At 38.7% G+C, this 19,318-nt stretch overlaps 3 protein-coding genes across 3 annotated transcripts in view; all 3 read left to right on the top strand.

Annotated features, from left to right (window-relative positions):
• Positions 1-221, top strand: part of rps6ka3b (ribosomal protein S6 kinase, polypeptide 3b) — a 36,721-nt gene extending 36,500 nt beyond the window's left edge. The window contains exon 21 of the mRNA XM_056433709.1: positions 1-221. This exon is cut by the window's left edge and continues 513 nt beyond it. The gene's annotated coding sequence lies outside the window, so the exon portion shown is untranslated.
• Positions 222-2,243: 2,022 nt separating this feature from the next.
• Positions 2,244-5,221, top strand: si:dkey-226l10.6 (zinc finger and BTB domain-containing protein 24). The gene is made up of 2 exons (XM_056433732.1): positions 2,244-2,491; positions 3,296-5,221. Exons 1-2 carry the CDS (start codon positions 2,477-2,479, stop codon positions 4,451-4,453), a joined length of 1,173 nt encoding a protein of 390 aa, XP_056289707.1. The 5' UTR covers positions 2,244-2,476; the 3' UTR covers positions 4,454-5,221.
• Positions 5,222-7,569: 2,348 nt separating this feature from the next.
• On the top strand, positions 7,570-18,955 carry eif1axb (eukaryotic translation initiation factor 1A X-linked b). Its single transcript, XM_056433735.1, has 7 exons — positions 7,570-7,728; positions 9,385-9,468; positions 11,233-11,336; positions 11,546-11,596; positions 11,886-11,967; positions 16,147-16,238; positions 18,397-18,955. The coding sequence occupies exons 1-7, from the start codon at positions 7,713-7,715 to the stop codon at positions 18,400-18,402; spliced, it is 435 nt and encodes a 144-aa protein (XP_056289710.1). The 5' UTR covers positions 7,570-7,712; the 3' UTR covers positions 18,403-18,955.
• Positions 18,956-19,318: the final 363 nt, after the last annotated feature.

Genomic DNA, 19,318 nt, shown 5'->3' with positions numbered 1-19,318 from the left:
AGCTGCGTTTTTTATTTTTCGCTTGTTTCACTTCCTTATCTGGCACTTATACACAATATACCACTGAGTACTAAGTAGCAGTAAAACATGTGTACTTCCATAACTTCATGTATACGTAGTATTTAAGTATTTACTAAACATCTCATACAGGAGAGGAAGTACCTCCGGGTATCGAGACACTTTGCACAACAAACACACACGAGGCACATATTGTTTTTTAGGGCGGGGGGGGGGGGGGGGGGGGTATGCGGGAGGGGGAGCTTCCTGTTTCCATAACAACGGGCCGGTCTGATGGGAATCAAACCGCCAGCTCTGAATGGAGCAGAAATGTAAATAAATATTCATATACGAGCAACTCAGGGTTCAACGATCAAGACAAGACATGTGTAGAAATCTATATGTGTATATATATACATATATATATATATGTATATATAAATGTATATATATCTATATATATAAATGTATGTATATATATATATAAATGTATACATATATGTATAAATGTATGTATATATATTATATTTATATATGTATATATATATGTGTGTATATATACATATATTTATTATATATATACGTATAGATATATATAAATGTATATATGTATAAATGTATGTATATATATATGTGTTTATATAAATATGTATATATGTATATATGTATATATATTATATTTATCTATGTATATATACATATATATATATGTATTTATATATATACACAATGTGTGTGTATATATATATATACCTACATATATATATATATATGTGTATATATATATCTACGTGTGTGTGTGTGTGTCTAGGGGAGAGCTGTTTTTCGGTGAACTGGCCCTTTAATTCCAACACAACGCCCGTCAGACGACTTGTTGTTGTTGTTGTTGTTGTTGTTGTGGTCCTCACTGACTGACGACAAGCAATAACAACAAACGTTTCTCTCCTCAGACGATTAAAATAAAATTTCCTGTCGTCTGAACGTCCGTCAACTCAAAAGGGATTTTATAAATATGAAATATATTCAGTATATACATTTACACATATGTATGTATGTGTGTATATATATATATATATATATATACATGTTGTTTGCCTCATCTATGTACAGCTCTGGGATAAAGGAATGTAAAAGGATTTTTGTTTTTCTGTAATTATGAACTTGGGAATAGCTTTGTCTTCTCTTTCTTCTTCTCTTTCATCCTCCTCTTTCTCTCCTCCTCCACCTCTTATTCTCTCTTCCTCCACCTCTTCCTCCGTTTCCTCTTCTCTTCTCCTCTTCCTTCTGCTGCTACTCCATCTCTGTTTTTCAGAGTTGGACTTTCTATTAAAAACAATAAAAAGTTAAATAAAGTTATTTCGCCTCATTGAATAAAACCATCAACATACACTATTGTTTATTTTTATAAATCATTGTTATCACATTTTAATTTAAACAATTAAATTAATATGTGACCAAAATAAAAGTTTGGTTCTTTGAAATAAACGGGACTGAAATTCATTATTTTACCAATATTTTATTTTTTAATTTTTTTATTCCAAAGTGATTTAGTCCATCTTCTTGTATTCTGACTTTATAAACCACGTACATTATAATTAAAAAAAAAAATTCAAAGAAGGAACTTAAATGTTTAGGTAGAGTCAAATAAAGACACAACTACCTGGATCACTGGGTTTTATTTTCCATCCATTTTAGTTCAAATCACATAAACTGTGATGTTTTTTAATGTTTTCAATCATTAAAGAACACGTCGCGCAGTAAAAATATATCAAACTCTGATTTATGTTGCTTTAAAAAGAATAAACACCAGAACACAAAATCATTAAACTCACGTTTAACCACCTGAAGTTCACCGAGACTCACGTCGTCTTAAAAAGGTTTCAAAATAAAACTCATTGAATAATGATCATGATACTGGCGTGGCTATTTTGGGCTATTTTGGCGTCCTTTTTTTCTTTTCTTCCACCAACATAGAAACACTAAACGAGAGGCTGGTGATACATAATCACATTCACATGGAGAAACGTTCAAATAAACCTGTTCATTGTTCCTGGGAGAAGGAAAGAGGACACGAAGAGTTTCAGAATAAAAGCTTTTGGAAGAAGCAGCTCCACTCAAACAACAGCGTCGACTCAAACACCAACGAAGAAGAAACAACCGCCGTTAACCCCGTGTACCCCTCCGCGCCACCAGAGGGCGCACGAGTGCAGCGCCGTCGCTTCCTCCGCGGCACCAGAGGGCGGAAGTCGCTCCGGTGCGCCGTGTTTTAATTCCCCCAGAAAAGAAAATAGACATTTGGGGCGTTTTTGAGGCGCGAGTGGAGAGCTCGAGCCGAACGACCTCCTCTTGTCACTTCACTCGGTTTATCATCTTCACTGCAACCGTCAACACGGTCACGTGACGCAGAGTCAAAGAACAGAGCGACTTCCGGCGGGAAACTCTCAGTCACGTTGTCGCTGCTGCGCTGCAGCTCTTTGTGATGTCTGACTTCATGGTGAGTGAACATGTTTTTTATATATATAGTTATTATTTAATATTATACATTAAACGACACCGCTTTGCTTTACTTTGTACTTTACACACATTATAAAGTCATTAAAATCCGCGGCAACATTCTCATGCTTCAATGATTCGACTACAATAACATTTACTATTCTGAATGACGAGGACTTGTATACTTCTATATATACTTGTATATATAGTTTATTTTGATGCTGATACTTTTGTGCTTTTACTCAAGTAAACATTTAAATTCAGGACATATATATTATTTTTACTAAATAGAGATTGAACGCACCATAATGGAACTTCAACATCAACATAATAATATAATTATATATATGTGTATATATATATATAAAACATTTAACTTAAGAAGTGAATTAAAATGTTTACTTGAGAGTACAAAAGTATCTGCATCTAAATATACTATATATAGTAGTACAATAGTACTAATAGTATTATTTGGCACTTTTATTTATATCAAATATGTATATAATATATAATATCAGAGTACCATATCATAATGTTTTAAATTAAATACTGTTTCGTAATAATCTATCCACTTTCAGCAAATCAATTTAAAATGGTGAAATACAAACAATAACAAACACGATATAAATACTTCTAAATATTTATGGTAACTCTTTATTCGTGACAAAGTAAAAAAGAAGATTATTTTAATGAAGCAGTAAAAAACAGTAGTAACTGAAATATTATACATACAGAAGTATAAATAAACATTTTAATTGTCTGAAAAGCTAAAGAACACAAAGTTCACCGTCTGTTTCCTGTGCAGCCGTCCAATGAGAGCCCGGCGGTCGCCGGCCGGCCGGCGGGGAAAGCGGCGTCGGCAAACTGGGGCGTCGCCACCGGGATGGACCAGATAACGGTGGTGAGGATCGACGACACGCACATCGCCGAGGAGCGCTCCCACGCCGGGGGGAGGGCGAAGGCGGCGTACTACGACATGGACTACTCCATGCCCGAGGAAGAGGAGGAGGAGGAGGAGGAGGACGGCGTCTACGTCATCGAGTACTCTAATCCCGAAGAGGAGGGAGAGAGCTACCAGTTCACGATGTCCGTGGACCGGTCGCTCCCGGCGCTCAAACGCCCCGCGGCGCCCGAAAGCCCCGCGGCCGCCAAACCGCCCAGGAGGCCGAGGCAGAAGAGGAAGCGCGTGGCGGAGGAAGAGGACGACGAAGAGGAGGAGAAGCAGCCGCTCGTGAGCAACATGTACATCCTGGAGCCCGGCGGCGGCGACGCAGCGCCGCCGCCGGGCCGCCTGCTGTGCTCGCTGTGCCCGCCGCCGGGCCGCACCTTCAAGCGGGCGTCCGGCCTGGCGGTGCACCTGAAGCACCTCCACTTCCTGGAGGGCAACAAGAGCTTCTTCTGCACCAGCTGCCGGCAGCCGGTGCGCACGCAGGCGGAGCTCGACGCCCACACCAAGCGGCACGCCCACCGCGGCGCCGCCTTCACCTGCACGCTCTGCCCGGCGCCGGCGCCCAGCTACCGCGGCTCCCGGATCGGCCTGAAGGGCCACCTGACCCGCGAGCACGCCGGCGTGGTGCCGCGCTGCCACGTGTGCGACAAAGACTTCGGCTCGCTGGCCTCGTACCTCGCCGACCAGTTCCGCCACGTCGGCGTGTCGCCGTTCTTCTGCGGCCGCTGTCGCATCTACGAGATGACGGAGCGGGGGCTGGACGTCCACGTCCGCAACCACGGCCGCAAGGAGAGGAGGAGGGAGGAGAAGGAGAGGAAGAAGAAAGAGGAGGAGGAGAAGAAGGAGGAGGAGAAGAGGGAGAGGAAGGAGGAGGAGAAGAGGGAGAGGAAGGAGGAGAAGAGGGAGGAGGAGGAGAAGAGGGAGGAGAAGCTTCCCCAGGAGTCGGGAGGAAGTTGCCCCCAGACGCTCGAAGGCGACGCCGATAACTCGTCCACGGACGACTCCGACTTCTGACGCCGTTTTGGGTGTTTCGGGGTAAACGGCGACTTCCTGTCTCGTCGTGGATCTTCTGGCGTTTCCGATCTTTTGGTTTGAAGATTTGCCGTCGGTGGGTTGTAACTAATCGGTGAGGATCAAAGACAGTGTGGGTCTTTGTGCTTCATTTAAAGGGACAGTGTCCTCATTACTCGATGGACGTCCAGAACCCAGATGGAACCGTCTGTGACGTTAAAGATGAAACATTTGGGGGTCCGGCTAAAATTACTTTATTTAAAAAAAGAAAATGAGACCCAGGTTGCGTCAACGCCGTTCCTTTCTTCTTCGTTGGTGTTTGAGTCGACGCTGTTGATTGAGTGGAGCTGCTTCTTCCGAAAGCTTTTATTCTGAAACTCTTCGTGTCCTCTCTCCTTCTCCCAGGAACAATGAACAGGTTTATTTTAACAATCTCCGTGTGAATGTGATTATGTATCACCAGCCTCTCGTTTAGTGTTTCTATATTGGAAGGAGAAAAAAAAGGACTCCAAAATAGCCACGCCAGTATCATGATCATTATTCAATGAGTTTTATTTTGAAACCTTTTTAAGACGACGTGAGTCTCGATGAACTTCAGGTGGTTAAACGTCAGTTTAATGATTTTGTGTTCTGGTGTTTATTCTTTTTAAAGCAACATAACTCAGAGTTTGATCTATTTTTACTGCACAAAGTAGTGTGACGATTTAAAACATCAACGTTTATGTGATTTGTAGTAAAATGGATGGAAAATAAAACTCAGTGATCCAGGTAGTTGTGTCTTTATTTGACTCCACCTAAACATTTAAGTTCCTTCTTTCCATCCTCAGGTCTTCTGCAGCGACAGGCTCCGCCCCCTGAAGGTCATGTGACCAACAGCTGCTAAACCGATGTAAAAAAAACTGAACATTTTATTTTTTTATTATAATGTACGTGGTTTATAAAGTCAGAATAAAAGAAGTTGGACTAAATCACTTTGGAATTAAAATAATTAAATATTGGTAAAATAATTAATTTCAGTCCCGTTTATTTCAAAGAACCAAACTTATATTTTGGTAACATATTGTTTAAATTAAAATGTGAAAACAATGATTTATATAAATAAACAATAGTGTATGTTGGTTTTATTCAATGAGGCGAAATAACTAACTTTTTATTGTTTTTAATAGAAAGTCCAACAGAGAGATGGAGTAGCAGCAGAAGGAAGAGGAGGAGAGAAGAGGAAACGGAGGAAGAGGTGGAGGAGAGAAAGAGAAGAAGACAAAGATAAATAATTACAGAAAAACACAAATCCTTTTACATTCCTTTATCCCAGAGCTGTACATAGACGAGGCAAACAACATGTGTATATATATATTTATTTATATATATATATATATATAAACATACATACATATGTGTAAATGTATATACTGAATATATTTCATATTTATAAAATCCCTTTTGAGTTGACGGACGTTCAGACGACAGGAAGTTTTATTTTAATCGTCTGAGGAGAGAAACGTTTGTTTTTATTGATTGTCGTCAGTCAGTGAGGACCACCACAACAACAACAACAACAAGTCGTCTGATGGGCGTTGTGTTGGAATTAAAGGGCCAGTTCACCGAAAAACAGCTCTCCCCAGACACACACACACATAGATATAGATATACAGGACTGTCTCAGAAAATTAGAATATTGTGATAAAGTTCTTTATTTTCTGTAATGCAATTAAAAAAACAAAAATGTCATGCATTCTGGATTCATTACAAAACAACTGAAATATTGCAAGCCTTTTATTCTTTTAATATTGCTGATTATGGCTTACAGCTTAAGAAAACTTTAAAATCCTATCTCATAAAATTTTAATATTTCTTCAGACCAAGTAAAAAAAAAATTTATAACAGCTGAGTGTTTGTCAAGGCTCAGGAAACCCTTGCAGGTGTTTCGAGTTAATTAGACAATTCAAGTGATTTGTTTAATACCCTACTAGTATACTTTTTCATGATATTCTAATATTTAGAGATAGGATATTTGAGTTTTCTTAAGCTGTAAGCCATAATCAGCAATATTAAAAGAATAAAAGGCTTGCAATATTTCAGTTGATTTGTAATGAATCCAGAATGCATGACATTTTTGTTTTTTTAATTGCATTACAGAAAATAAAGAACTTCATCACAATATTCTAATTTTCTGAGACAGTCCTGTATACACATATAAACCAGGATATGAACTTGAGTTCTGGAAGTAACGACACGTTTGAAGTCCTGAATGTTTTCTTCATACGTCTGAACTCACTTCCTTCATTTATTTTGTTTTATTCCAAATTATTCATACAAAATATATCGAGCTCTTGTAAGATGATGCTCGTCAGAAATTAAAGTACTTAAAAGTTTATAGAAGTTAAAACATTCGATTAATGTAGAAAAACAAAAGACACTTAAAATCATTATGAGTTGATAGTTCAGAATGAGCTCTGGGTTACATGATAATAATTATAATATATAAAGTAGAACAGTCACATTACCCTTTCCTGATTATACTTAGATACTCAAACATAGTGTTAGTAGTTTTACTCACTAAATAATGTAAAAGGATCTGAATTATTCCTCCACTACAGCACATTAATAACTTTAAACATGTGTTTATAAGCTTTATATATACTTTTTTCCATAGTTATGTTTAATTGAAGGCTGTTAGATATAAATCTCTCTTTGGTAAAATCATTTAACACACAAAGTACAAACAGAACATAAAGTGGCAACTGATACATAAAGAGCTAAACACATAAAAATAAACACGAAGACAAATAAAGTTGAGTTTCCAAATGAAAAACAAATATTTCATAATTTTATGTAAAGTAATGTGACAGATTGAGAAAGAGGTTAAAGTAACAGAACTTAGTTTTGTTACCCCAAAAACATAATGTATACACTATATATCAGAATGTCCTTTACAAAAGAGGTCTTAGCCTTTGTATTCTATTTATTTAAATCTCATTTATATCCGTATGCTTCTGTCATGACGTCAATGAGAAATTGTAAACAAAAGAAAAGAAGATGAAAGAAGGTGTCCATTGTCTCTGTAACATTCATCTGTAACAATAAAGCATCGTGGTTTTGAATGCCTCGGCAGGCGCATGCGCAAACCGGCGCAGCGTATCGGCGGTGACTAGCTCGTTTCTCGCCGCGTTCAGTCCGTTTAGATCCGGCCGTTGCTCCGTGTTTGTGATCCGTGAGTCGTTTCTACCGAGTGGGACGAGCGGGACCGAGGCGGGACAAGAATATGCCCAAGAATAAAGGCGAGTAAAGTGGCTCAGACGTGTTTTCCGAAGCTAATTGTCCGTTTTTGAGCGTGCCGTTAAAACGCACCCAGTGAAAACGTGACACCTGGCCGGCTAACTACTTAGCTCGTTTTATTTGCTTTATTTATCTTGTAATTCCTCAAATGAAGAGGATTTTACTCCGTTAGAAGCGGCTGTGTGTAACCTACTCACTAAATGTAAATTCGGCTCTGGTAATAATGAAGTTCCGTAAATATAATTAACGATATTAAACACTTTAGTGCCTGTTCGCGAGCTAGCATGCGAGCTGACACAGCTAGCTGGCTAGCCGCAGTGTAACGGCACCCCGGGGTGCCCGAGAGGGCTGGGACCCGCTTTCACTTCGATGACTCCCCGATCACACACAATAACCACGTGACTGGTCATTGTATTCCTTTAAAGATCGAACTTGACCATAATGTAACTTAGATGAGCTAACTAGCCGCTAACTGACACGTTAGCGGCTCTCATTCAGATCCTTTTCTAAAGTTATAAAGTCCTTTAGTACAACTTTACAAACGTTACTTTTAATGTTTAAATAATAGAAACATGTCCCATGTGACTGTCATTCTGATATATAGTGTATACATTATGTTTCTGGGGTAACAAAGCTAAGTTCTGTTTCTTTAACCTCTTTCTCAATCTGTCACATTACATAAAATTATGAAATATTTGTTTTTCATTTTGAAACTCAACTTTATTTATATTCATGTTTATTTCTATGTGTTTAACTCTTTATGTATCAGTTGCCTCTTTATGTTCTTTTTGTACTTTAACAGCCTTCAATTAAACATAACTGTGGAAAAAAGTATATCATATAAAGCTTATAAACGCATGTTTAAAGTTATTAATGTGCTGTAGTGGAGGAATAATTCAGATCCTTTCACATTATTTAGTGAGTAAAACTACTAACACTATGTTTGAGTATCTAAGTATGATCAGGAAAGGGTAATGTGACTGTTCTACAATATTTATTATTATTATCATGTAACCCGGAGCTCATTCTGAACTATCAACTCATAATGATTTTAAGTGTCTTTTGTTTTTCTACATTAATCGAATGTTTTAACTTCTATAAACTTTTGAGTACTTTAATTTCTGACGAGCATCATCTTACAAGAGCTCGATATATTTTGTATGAATAATTTGGAATAAAACACAGTAAACTAGAACGGGCTCTCGGTAGAGCGCATACCTTCACATATCACAAGATTGGGCATTGAATTATGAACATTTTGGCATTAGTTGCCAATTGGATAAAAATTGACCGCGCTATGGTAAAAAGAAGATGTTGACCTTTTCATGACCTTGACCTTTGACCCGATTGATCCCAAAATCTAATCAAATGGTCTGCGGATAATTACCAATCCCACCAAATTTCATGCGATTCGGTTTAATACTTTTTGAGTTATGCGAGTAACACGCATATAAATAAATACACAGTGATCAAAACACAACCGTCTGCATTTCAATGCGAAGGTAACGAAGGAAGAGTTCAGACGTATGAAAACATTCAGGGCTTCTAACGTGTCGTTACTTCCAGAACTCGAGTTCACGTCCCGGTTCACCTTCAACGCGCCGACCTCAGAATGTGATTAAATGTCGTGTTGATAAACGAGTGTAACTCTGTTTCAGGAAAGGGAGGAAAGAATCGTCGACGTGGAAAGAACGAGAATGAGTCTGAGAAGAGAGAGCTGGTGTTCAAGGAGGACGGACAGGGTGGGTTCTGCTTCTGCTCGGAACTGTGTGGACGCGCTGGTTATCCTCCTGTCCGCAGCTGAAATGATTCTGCTTGGTTAAATTGAGCTTAAACTCAAATTAAGTTTAAACTCAAATTTAGCTTAAACTCAAATTTAGCTTAAACTCAAATTAATCTTAAACTCAAATTGAGTTTAAACTCACATTGAGCTTAAACTCAAATTAAGCTTAAACTCACATTGAGTTTAAACTCAAATTGAGCTTAAACTCACATTGAACTTAAATTCACATTGAGTTTAAACTCAAATTTAGCTTAAACTCACATTGAGCTTCAATTCACATTGAGCTTCAATTCACATTGAGCTTAAACTCACATTGAGCTTCAATTCACATTGAGCTTAAACTCACATTGAGCTTCAATTCACATTGAGCTTCAATTCACATTGAGCTTAAACTCACATTGAGCTTCAATTCACATTGAGCTTAAACTCACATTGAGCTTAAACTCATTCGATAGAAATTGGCTGCATTTTGTGCTGAGCATGTTTTCATAGACTGAACTATGAGTTTGTATTTAATTGGTTTATAATTAGTAATAATACCAATGGTTGTTTTTTAGATGTAGAGATTCAACTGTTCCTATATATAAAATGGTTATCGGTCATATTTCTGTTAGATTTAATTCCAGCAGGAACAAATATTCTGAAAACCTTGAATCCTCTCGTAAAATATGAATGTGACGCGTCTGTAGATTTCACTGTGAAAGTTAAACTTTTAGCTTTATTTGGAAATAAATCCAGAGTTTCTCTCTCAATCCTACATAATTAAATATTACGACCGTGTCTGTGAACAAACATTTGGTAAAGTCATCGATCATAAACACAAGAACTCCCAAAGGGCCTGAAGACCGTCTGTCTCCATCGGTCTGACTCCATCGGTCTGACTCCACCGTCTCCTCCAGCGATGCTCATCAGCTGGTTGTCGTGGAAACGATGGTCATGTGACCACATGAGTCCTTTAGAGGGCGCTTCCTTCACTGCTGCAGAACCATCCGGTTCTTTTCCATCACATCAGTCAGAATAGAATTAGTATAAATTGTATAACAACAAATGTTATAAAGTTATATTTTATTCTCTTAAACCAGGATGTCCGACAGGTGATTGGTCGAAGGAGGGGCTTTTTAAAATGTATTTCCATACGTTACCTTATCTAATAAAAACGTGTTAAATATTTAATTTCATATATTTGTCATCTTTGCCGTTTTTATTAAGTAAATTTAAAGCGTGTGATGAGCTTTACTAGAGGAGAACCCGCCGCTCTGCTAACGGCGCTCTGCTAACGGAGCTCTGCCAACGGAGCTCTGTCCTGTTGAGACTCCGCCCACTGTTGAGACTCCGCCCACTCCTCCTCCCCACCGCCATCTGCCTGATGGATCGTGGAGGTCTCCATCGTGGAATATGCCTACTATGAACTATTCATACACTCTGTCATATTCATTGAATGTATTTAAACTCTAAATCTGTCCTTCTGGTCACATTACATCTATTGCATCTGTCCATCCTGGAGAGGGATCCTCCTCTGTTGCTCTCCTCCAGGTTTCTTCCCTTTTTTTCCCCCTGAAGGGTTATTTGGGAGTTTTTCCTTGTCCGGTGTGAGGTTTTGGGGCAGGGATGTCTATGTGTACAGATTGTAAAGCACTCCGAGACTAATTTGTAATTTGTGAAATTGGGCTATACAAATGAATTGAATTGCTAGCGGCGCTCTGCTAACGGCGCTCTCCTCCAGAATACGCTCAGGTGATCAAGATGCTGGGGAACGGCCGTCTGGAGGCCATGTGCTTCGACGGGACCAAGAGGCTCTGCCACATCAGAGGGAAGCTCCGGAAAAAGGTAGGAACACACACATATCAGACACACAACACACACACAGCCAGCACACAGAAAAAAAACTACGAAACGCTGAGTTGGCGCGTTCTCTGTGTCTTTCTCTGTGTGTGTCTGTCTCTGTGTTTGTCGTTGTGTGTGGGTGTCTGTCTCCCCCTCTATGTGTGTCTCTCTGTGTGTGTGTGTGTCTCTGGATAATCTCTCCTGTGTTGTAGGTGTGGATCAACACGTCGGACATCATCCTGGTCGGCCTGAGGGATTACCAGGTGCGTTGGCACTACACATCCCATCATGCATTGCGCTGAAGGGGAGACTCCTTGTATTCCTCTGCTGGCTTCCAGTTGCTTTCACATCAGAATTTAATATTATATTAATTAAATAGCACAAAAAACTTTAAAATGTTTTTTAATTGATGATCATTTTGTTTCATAACTTTATTTCCGTCTCTTTTCCGCCATTATTTTCAATCTCTTGAATATTTAGACGCCGTGTCACAGCTTTCAGGAGGATTATTCATAGAATAACTTTATTTAAACATCTTTAACTTTGTTTCAGGACAACAAAGCCGACGTCATCCTGAAGTACAACGCGGACGAGGCTCGCAGCCTGAAGGCGTACGGCGAGCTGCCCGAGCACGGTGAGCTTATGAACACATGAATGACGCTATGACGCTCTTATGAACACATGAATGACTTATGACTAGGGTTGGGTACCGAAACCCGGTGCCAATATGGTACCGGTTCCAATACAACCGGTATTACCCGGACCGAAACGCAACGCACATTTCGGTGCTTCTTTCCGGTGCCTGAGCCGATTGAAATTGAAAAAAACTATTGTTGTGAACTTCTCAGGTGACTCCGCCCTGTCAGCAGGTCACGATAGCCTCTCATATTTAACTCTGACAGCGGAGGCGTGGCCGTGTGTGACTGTGAACCCGTGTGGAGCACACCAGCGTCAGGCTGGACGCGACGGGGAGACCGTCACCGGTCCCCCTGAACACGGGGAGACCGATGATGACGAGCAGCCTGAACTCAGATTAGTACCGGAACGTTGATTGCAAGTCTTGCATTCATAAAAGTAGGCCAAGAAATAATAAATTAGCCATTATAACCATGTTTAAACTAGCTCGTAGCTAGCGTTATGACACTCTTATGAACACATGAATGACTTATGACGCTCTTATGAACACATGAATGACTGTTATGACACTCTTATGAACACATGAATGACTGTTATGATGTTCTTATGAACACATGAATGACTTATGACGCTCTTATGAACACATGAATGACTGTTATGACACTCCTATGAACACATGAATGACTTATGATGCTCTTATGAACACATGAATGACTTATGACACTCTTATGAACACATGAATGACTTATGACGCTTTTATGAACACATGAATGACTTATGACACTCTTATGAACACATGAATGACTGTTATGACGCTCTTATGAACACATGAATGACCGTTATGCTCTTATGAACACATGAATGACTGTTATGACGCTCTTATGAACACATGAATCACTGTTATGACGCTCTTATGAACACATGAATGACTGTTATGACGCTCTAATGAACACATGAATGACTTATGACGCTCTTATGAACACATGAATCACTGTTATGACGCTCTTATGAACACATGAATGACTGTTATGACGCTCTAATGAACACATGAATGACTGTTATGACGCTCTTATGAACACATGAATGACTTATGATGCTCTTATGAACACATGAATGACTTATGACACTCTTATGAACACATGAATGACTTATGACGCTCTTATGAACACATGAATGACTTATGACACTCTTATGAACACATGAATGACTTATGACGCTCTTATGAACACATGAATGACCGTTATTATGCTCTTATGAACACATGAATCACTGTTATGACGCTCTTATGAACACATGAATGACTGTTATGACACTTATAAACACATGAATGACTGTTATGACGCTCTGATGAACACATGAATGACTGTTATGACGCTCTAATGAACACATGAATGACTGTTATGATGCTCTTATGAACACATGAATCACTGTTATGACGCTCTTATGAACACATTAATGACTGTTATGTCGCTCTAATGCACATGAATGACTGTTATGACGCTCTTATGAACACATGAATGACTGTTATGATGCTCTTATGAACACATGAATGACTGACACTCTTATGAACACATGAATGACTTATGACGCTCTTATGAACACATGAATCACTGTTATGACGCTCTTATGAACACATGAATGACGTATGACGCTCTTATGAACACATGAATCACTGTTATGATGCTCTTATGAACACATGAATGACTGTTATGACGCTCTTATGAACACATGAATGACTGTTATGATGCTCTTATGAACACATGAATGACTTATGACGCTCTAATGAACACATGAATGACTGTTATGATGCTCTTATGAACACATGAATGACTGTTATGACGCTCTTATGAACACATGAATGACTGTTATGACGCTCTAATGAACACATGAATGACTGTTATGCTCTTATGAACACATGAATCACTGTTATGACACTCTTATGAACACATGAATGACTGTTATGACGCTCTTATGAACACATGAATCACTGTTATGACGCTCTTATGAACACATGAATGACGTATGACGCTCTTATGAACACATGAATGACTGTTATGACACTTATGAACACATGAATCACTGTTATGATGCTCTTATGAACACATGAATGACTGTTATGACGCTCTTATGAACACATGAATGACTGTTATGATGCTCTTATGAACACATGAATGCCTGTTATGACACTCTAATGAACACATGAATGACTGTTATGCTCTTATGAACACATGAATGACTGTTATGACGCTCTTATGAACACATGAATGACTGTTATGACGCTCTAATGAACACATGAATGACTGTTATGATGCTCTTATGAACACATGAATCACTGTTATGACGCTCTTATGAACACATTAATGACTGTTATGTCGCTCTAATGAACACATGAATGACTGTTATGACGCTCTTATGAACACATGAATGACTGCTATGATGCTCTTATGAACACACGAATCACTGTTATGACACTCTTATGAACACATGAATGACTTATGACACTCTTATGAACACATGAATGACTTATGACACGCTTATGAACTCATTAATGACTTATGACACTTATAAACACATGAATGACTTATGACACTCTTATGAACACATGAATGACTTATGACGCTCTTATGAACACATGAATGACTGTTATGACTAGGGCTGCAACTAACGATTATTTTGATAATCGATTAATCTGTTGATTATTTAATCGATTAATCGGAAACAAAAACACTGTAATTTTCAACCCTTTATTCAAAACAGGGTCCGTACGGTCATGGAAAACCTGGAAAAGTCATGGCATTTTTAAATGGCTATTAGCAGGCCTAGAAAAGTAATTGAAAAAAATAAAATCCCAAAATATTTGGAAAAGTAATGCAAATTTGTTTTATTCAAATGTTAATTTACACGGTATATATACGGTATGCTTTGGAATTCTCATTGTTATTTTAAATACTACATCTTCTCACTTGTTCATGTCTACACAGTTTTCATTAAATGTTTAATCATGAAAATTTGGTTTAAAGTCATGGAAAGGTCCTGGAGATCCACTGGTCAGCATGAAACCTGTTCACTGGTCAGCATGTGGATGAACCGTCACAAACAGACTGACAGCGGTTTACTCTCCTGAGTTGGCTATTTATGGGTTAAACGCCTCATACGGTGAGGGGGCGTGGCTTATCTCCGTTGCCTTTCTCCATGGAAAAATATTTTCAGCCATCTGCCACGGAATAAATAACCATGTTCTCTACGTTATACTCTTGTGGAAATGCCACACGTCGTGACATGTAGCGCCCTGGTGTCGGGGTTCATAACGTCACCCGGAGGCGCACTCAGCTCCGTGAATGTCTCCGACTACGTGAAGGACTTCCGCATCCAGCGCCACGTGAGCAGCAGCAGCCAATTAGATTCATCAACAGAGGAGCAGCTCAGCGCTGATTGGCTCTCAGAACGCAGCGTTCCGTCTCTCCCTCCGCTCTGGTTTCTCCTGCGCCGCTCTGCGCTCAAATCTACTTTGTTTACACTCCGTGACTTATTGAGCGCCGTAATAATCGCGCGACACAACGAATCGATAATGAAATTCGTTGCCAACTATTTTAATAATCGATTTTTATCGATTCGTTGTTGCAGCCCTAGTTATGACGCTCTTATGAACACATGAATCACTGTTATGATGCTCTAATGAACACATGCATGACTGTTATGATGCTCTTATGAACACATGAATGACCGTTATGACGCTCTTATGAACACATGAATGACTTATGACTCTTATGAACACATGAATGACTGTTATGATGCTCTTATGAACACACGAATGACCGTTATGACGCTCTTATGAACACATGAATGACTTATGACTTATGAACACATGAATGACTTATGACTCTTATGAACACATGAATGACCGTTATGATGCTCTTATGAACACATGAATGACTGTTATGATGCTCTTATGAACACATGAATGACTGTTATGACGCTCTTATGAACACATGAATGACCGTTATGACGCTCTTATGAACACATGAATGACTGTTATGATGCTCATATGAACGCATGAATGACCGTTATGACGCTCTTATGAACATATGAATGACTGTTATGATGCTCTTATGAACACATGAATGACTTATGACGCTTTGCTTATGAACACATGAATGACGTTTTTCTTTCTTCGCAGCCAAAATCAACGAGACGGACACCTTCGGGCCCGGAGACGACGACGAGATCCAGTTTGATGACATCGGCGACGACGACGAGGACATCGATGACGTGAGACTTTAAACTCGTTATTTATCTCTTCTACTAAATTGAGCACGAACGCACCACGATGCAACTTCAGAATAAACATAATAAATGTGTGTGTGTATATATATTAAGAATATATTTATAGCTATAATATATTTATAGATATATATAGAGAATATATTATATATTCAATACATTATTTTTACTAAATGGTGCATGAACGCACCATAATGCAACTTCAAATTCAACATTATATATATATATATATATATATATTAGATACAGTTCTATTCAATATATAAATATATTTTTAGATATAATTATATTCAATATATTTTTACTAAATGGAGCATGAATGCACCATGATGCAACTTCAAAATCGACATAACATATATATATATATATATATATACACACATATAATATCTAAGAGACCTGGACCGATTATTGCATTTGTACGGTGATTTTTTTATTTTTATTTTAAAGAAGAACGATTATTATGTTAACCCTCCTGTTATGTTGCGGGTCAAATTGACCCGTTTCAAAGTTTGAAAATCTCGGAAAAATACTTCTAAGTACTCTTTCTGTATAAAACTTCTTCTGCTTACCTTATTTAGTGTAATCAACGTAAAAAAAAATACCAAAAAAAATCATGTATTTGCAACCCCCCCCTGCAGGTTTATATAAGATGATGTTCCCGGGTCAATTTGACCCGGCTGTGAAAGTCAAGGCTAAAAGTCATCAGAAGAGTCATGTTTAGACTATTTCTTTCTTTGTAAATGTAGGACAGTCTTTCTTACTCCCTCCCACCAAGTTTCAACACACACACACACACCAACACACACACAAACACACGCGCGCACAGACACCAACACACACACACACACATATCAGCACACACACAAACACACATATCAGCACACACACACCCCGTTCACAATCCCATATATAAAGTTGTCACATTTCAAACTTCAAACAAAAGAATCAGGTGGTTGTTATGGGAACCATCTCTATCCTGCTGTGAGCCCATCACCCTACATGAGAAGCACACTTTACAGACAAAACAATGTTTCTCATCTTCTAACTTTCCCCCTCAAGACACCTTTATTGGACATGGGACACTAATGTGAGGGTTTCTTTCATGTCACAACTAATACATATGTAGTATAGTACTTATAATATACTGTCTGTCTGACTGGGAGAGACACACCCTGTCTCATCCCAATCTCAGACCCACACACATTCTCTTTCTAACGACCCCAGCTGTGCGAGAAATACAGATACTATTTTGACGGGAACCTTTAGTTTTCCCTGTGGGAAAACTCCACGCACGCCTTAGCAGGGGAGGGCCAAACATACAAAATGGTTGCTGAGAAGTCCTACAGCATTACACTCTGCAGATACATACGACTGCACCAAGAGGATGACTGTGTGCTGGCCTTTGGTCATCTTTTATCATATAATTTATGCATCTTAACACTAAAAATAAACATAACTAAGGTTTACTTTCAATACAAATCCTTTATGACTCATTTGGCTTGATTTTTAGTGGGCGGGTCATTATGACCCTGAACAGCACAGGTGTCTCATCTCTATTTATCTACATCACCCCATGAAAAAAAAAAAATTACAAAATGCAAATAAAATTTAGGAGAAAATACATGTTATGGTAGAACAATGCGATTTAGATTTAGATTCTTTCAATGTTCCTAAAAAATTGTTTGAACATGTATTTTTCATTAAAACGAGTGAGTGCTCCTGATTGAACTCTGATCTATGGAGGGGTAAATAACTCAATTCCACTAAAAACTGATTTAATTGTTAGTAATGTTGTTGGTGATGATGTACAAACTATAGTTTTTAGAATGTTTTGGTTTCTGACCACTTTTGGATGATTCAACATTAACCGGGTCAAATTGACCCGGGAACATCACGGCTGTATGTAAGAAACGAACATAACAGGAGGGTTAAGCAATATAATATATTTATTTTTTAGAATTTTGTTTGTTTTGTATTTTATATTTATTTTTATTGATGCTCTCATGTGCACCGCTGCTGTGATTTTTGAAATTTCCCCACGGACGAATAAAGGAATATCATCATATATCATAAGATAAACCGCTTAACGATCTGACCCGAGTCCATAAAGGACTAAAGTGTAACTCCTGTTCTTCTTCTCCAGATCTGAAGCTGCTGCTGGAGGTTTTACTGGACACGACACGACGATGATGAAGATGATGATGATGCTTTTTTTATTAAGATCAGCCTCTGCCAACCAATACAGTTAATTAAACGTTCAATTATTCCAGTTTGTTACCACCAGCAGACGTCTTTGTTGTTGTTGTTGTTTTGAGGGGAGAAAAGGAACGACACAAGTACCTTTTATTTTTTTTGGGTGGAGTTTGTTGACGTGACTGAAGATGAGACCGTCATTGATATCGAGCGTTCGCGGTCCGCTGAGCTGATCACCAGCGTCGTGTTCAGGATATCTGGACGCACGTCTGGATGTTCACCTCTTTTATTTTATTTTACTTTATTTTGCTTCAAACGTCAACAAAAAACGGACAATTTCACATCTTTTTAGTTTTTCTTCTTCTGGATTATCAAAGAAACTTAACACCGATACCGTGACTGCATACACACCATCTTTTTAACAATGTATTTAAATTAATTTCACGCTGTTGTGGAGTTTAGCAAAAAGTACAGAATCTCTGGGTTCGTCAATAAAAAGATAAACCATTTATTTAATGTTTTTTTTTTTTAGCCGAGACCATAAGAAGTTTATTATGAAAACATTTGCGTTCGGCTCCTTTTTAATTAGTTCTGTTCATTATTCCACTGACTGGTTTTTGGGGCTCGGACCATGAAGGTGATTCTTCTCCCTGGAATGAGAAGAAGAATCTAAATGAATTCTACGGTTTCCCTTGTTCGTGTTGTCTTTGAACTCTTCGCTGCGCTACGGCCGTCTCTAGAGCAGCGGTTCCCAAACCTCTCCCCCCCCACACACACACACACACACACACACAATCTCCGGTAACAACCTCAGATCTCTCACAGCTCCATCTAGTCACCACATATACAGTGAATGTTCCTCTTCTTCACCT

This window comes from Pseudoliparis swirei, chromosome 16 (assembly GCF_029220125.1).
Source record: "Pseudoliparis swirei isolate HS2019 ecotype Mariana Trench chromosome 16, NWPU_hadal_v1, whole genome shotgun sequence".
Taxonomy (NCBI): domain Eukaryota; kingdom Metazoa; phylum Chordata; class Actinopteri; order Perciformes; family Liparidae; genus Pseudoliparis; species Pseudoliparis swirei.
The sequence above is the reverse complement of the archived record's forward strand: the minus strand, read 5'-3'. Positions and strand labels throughout refer to the sequence as shown.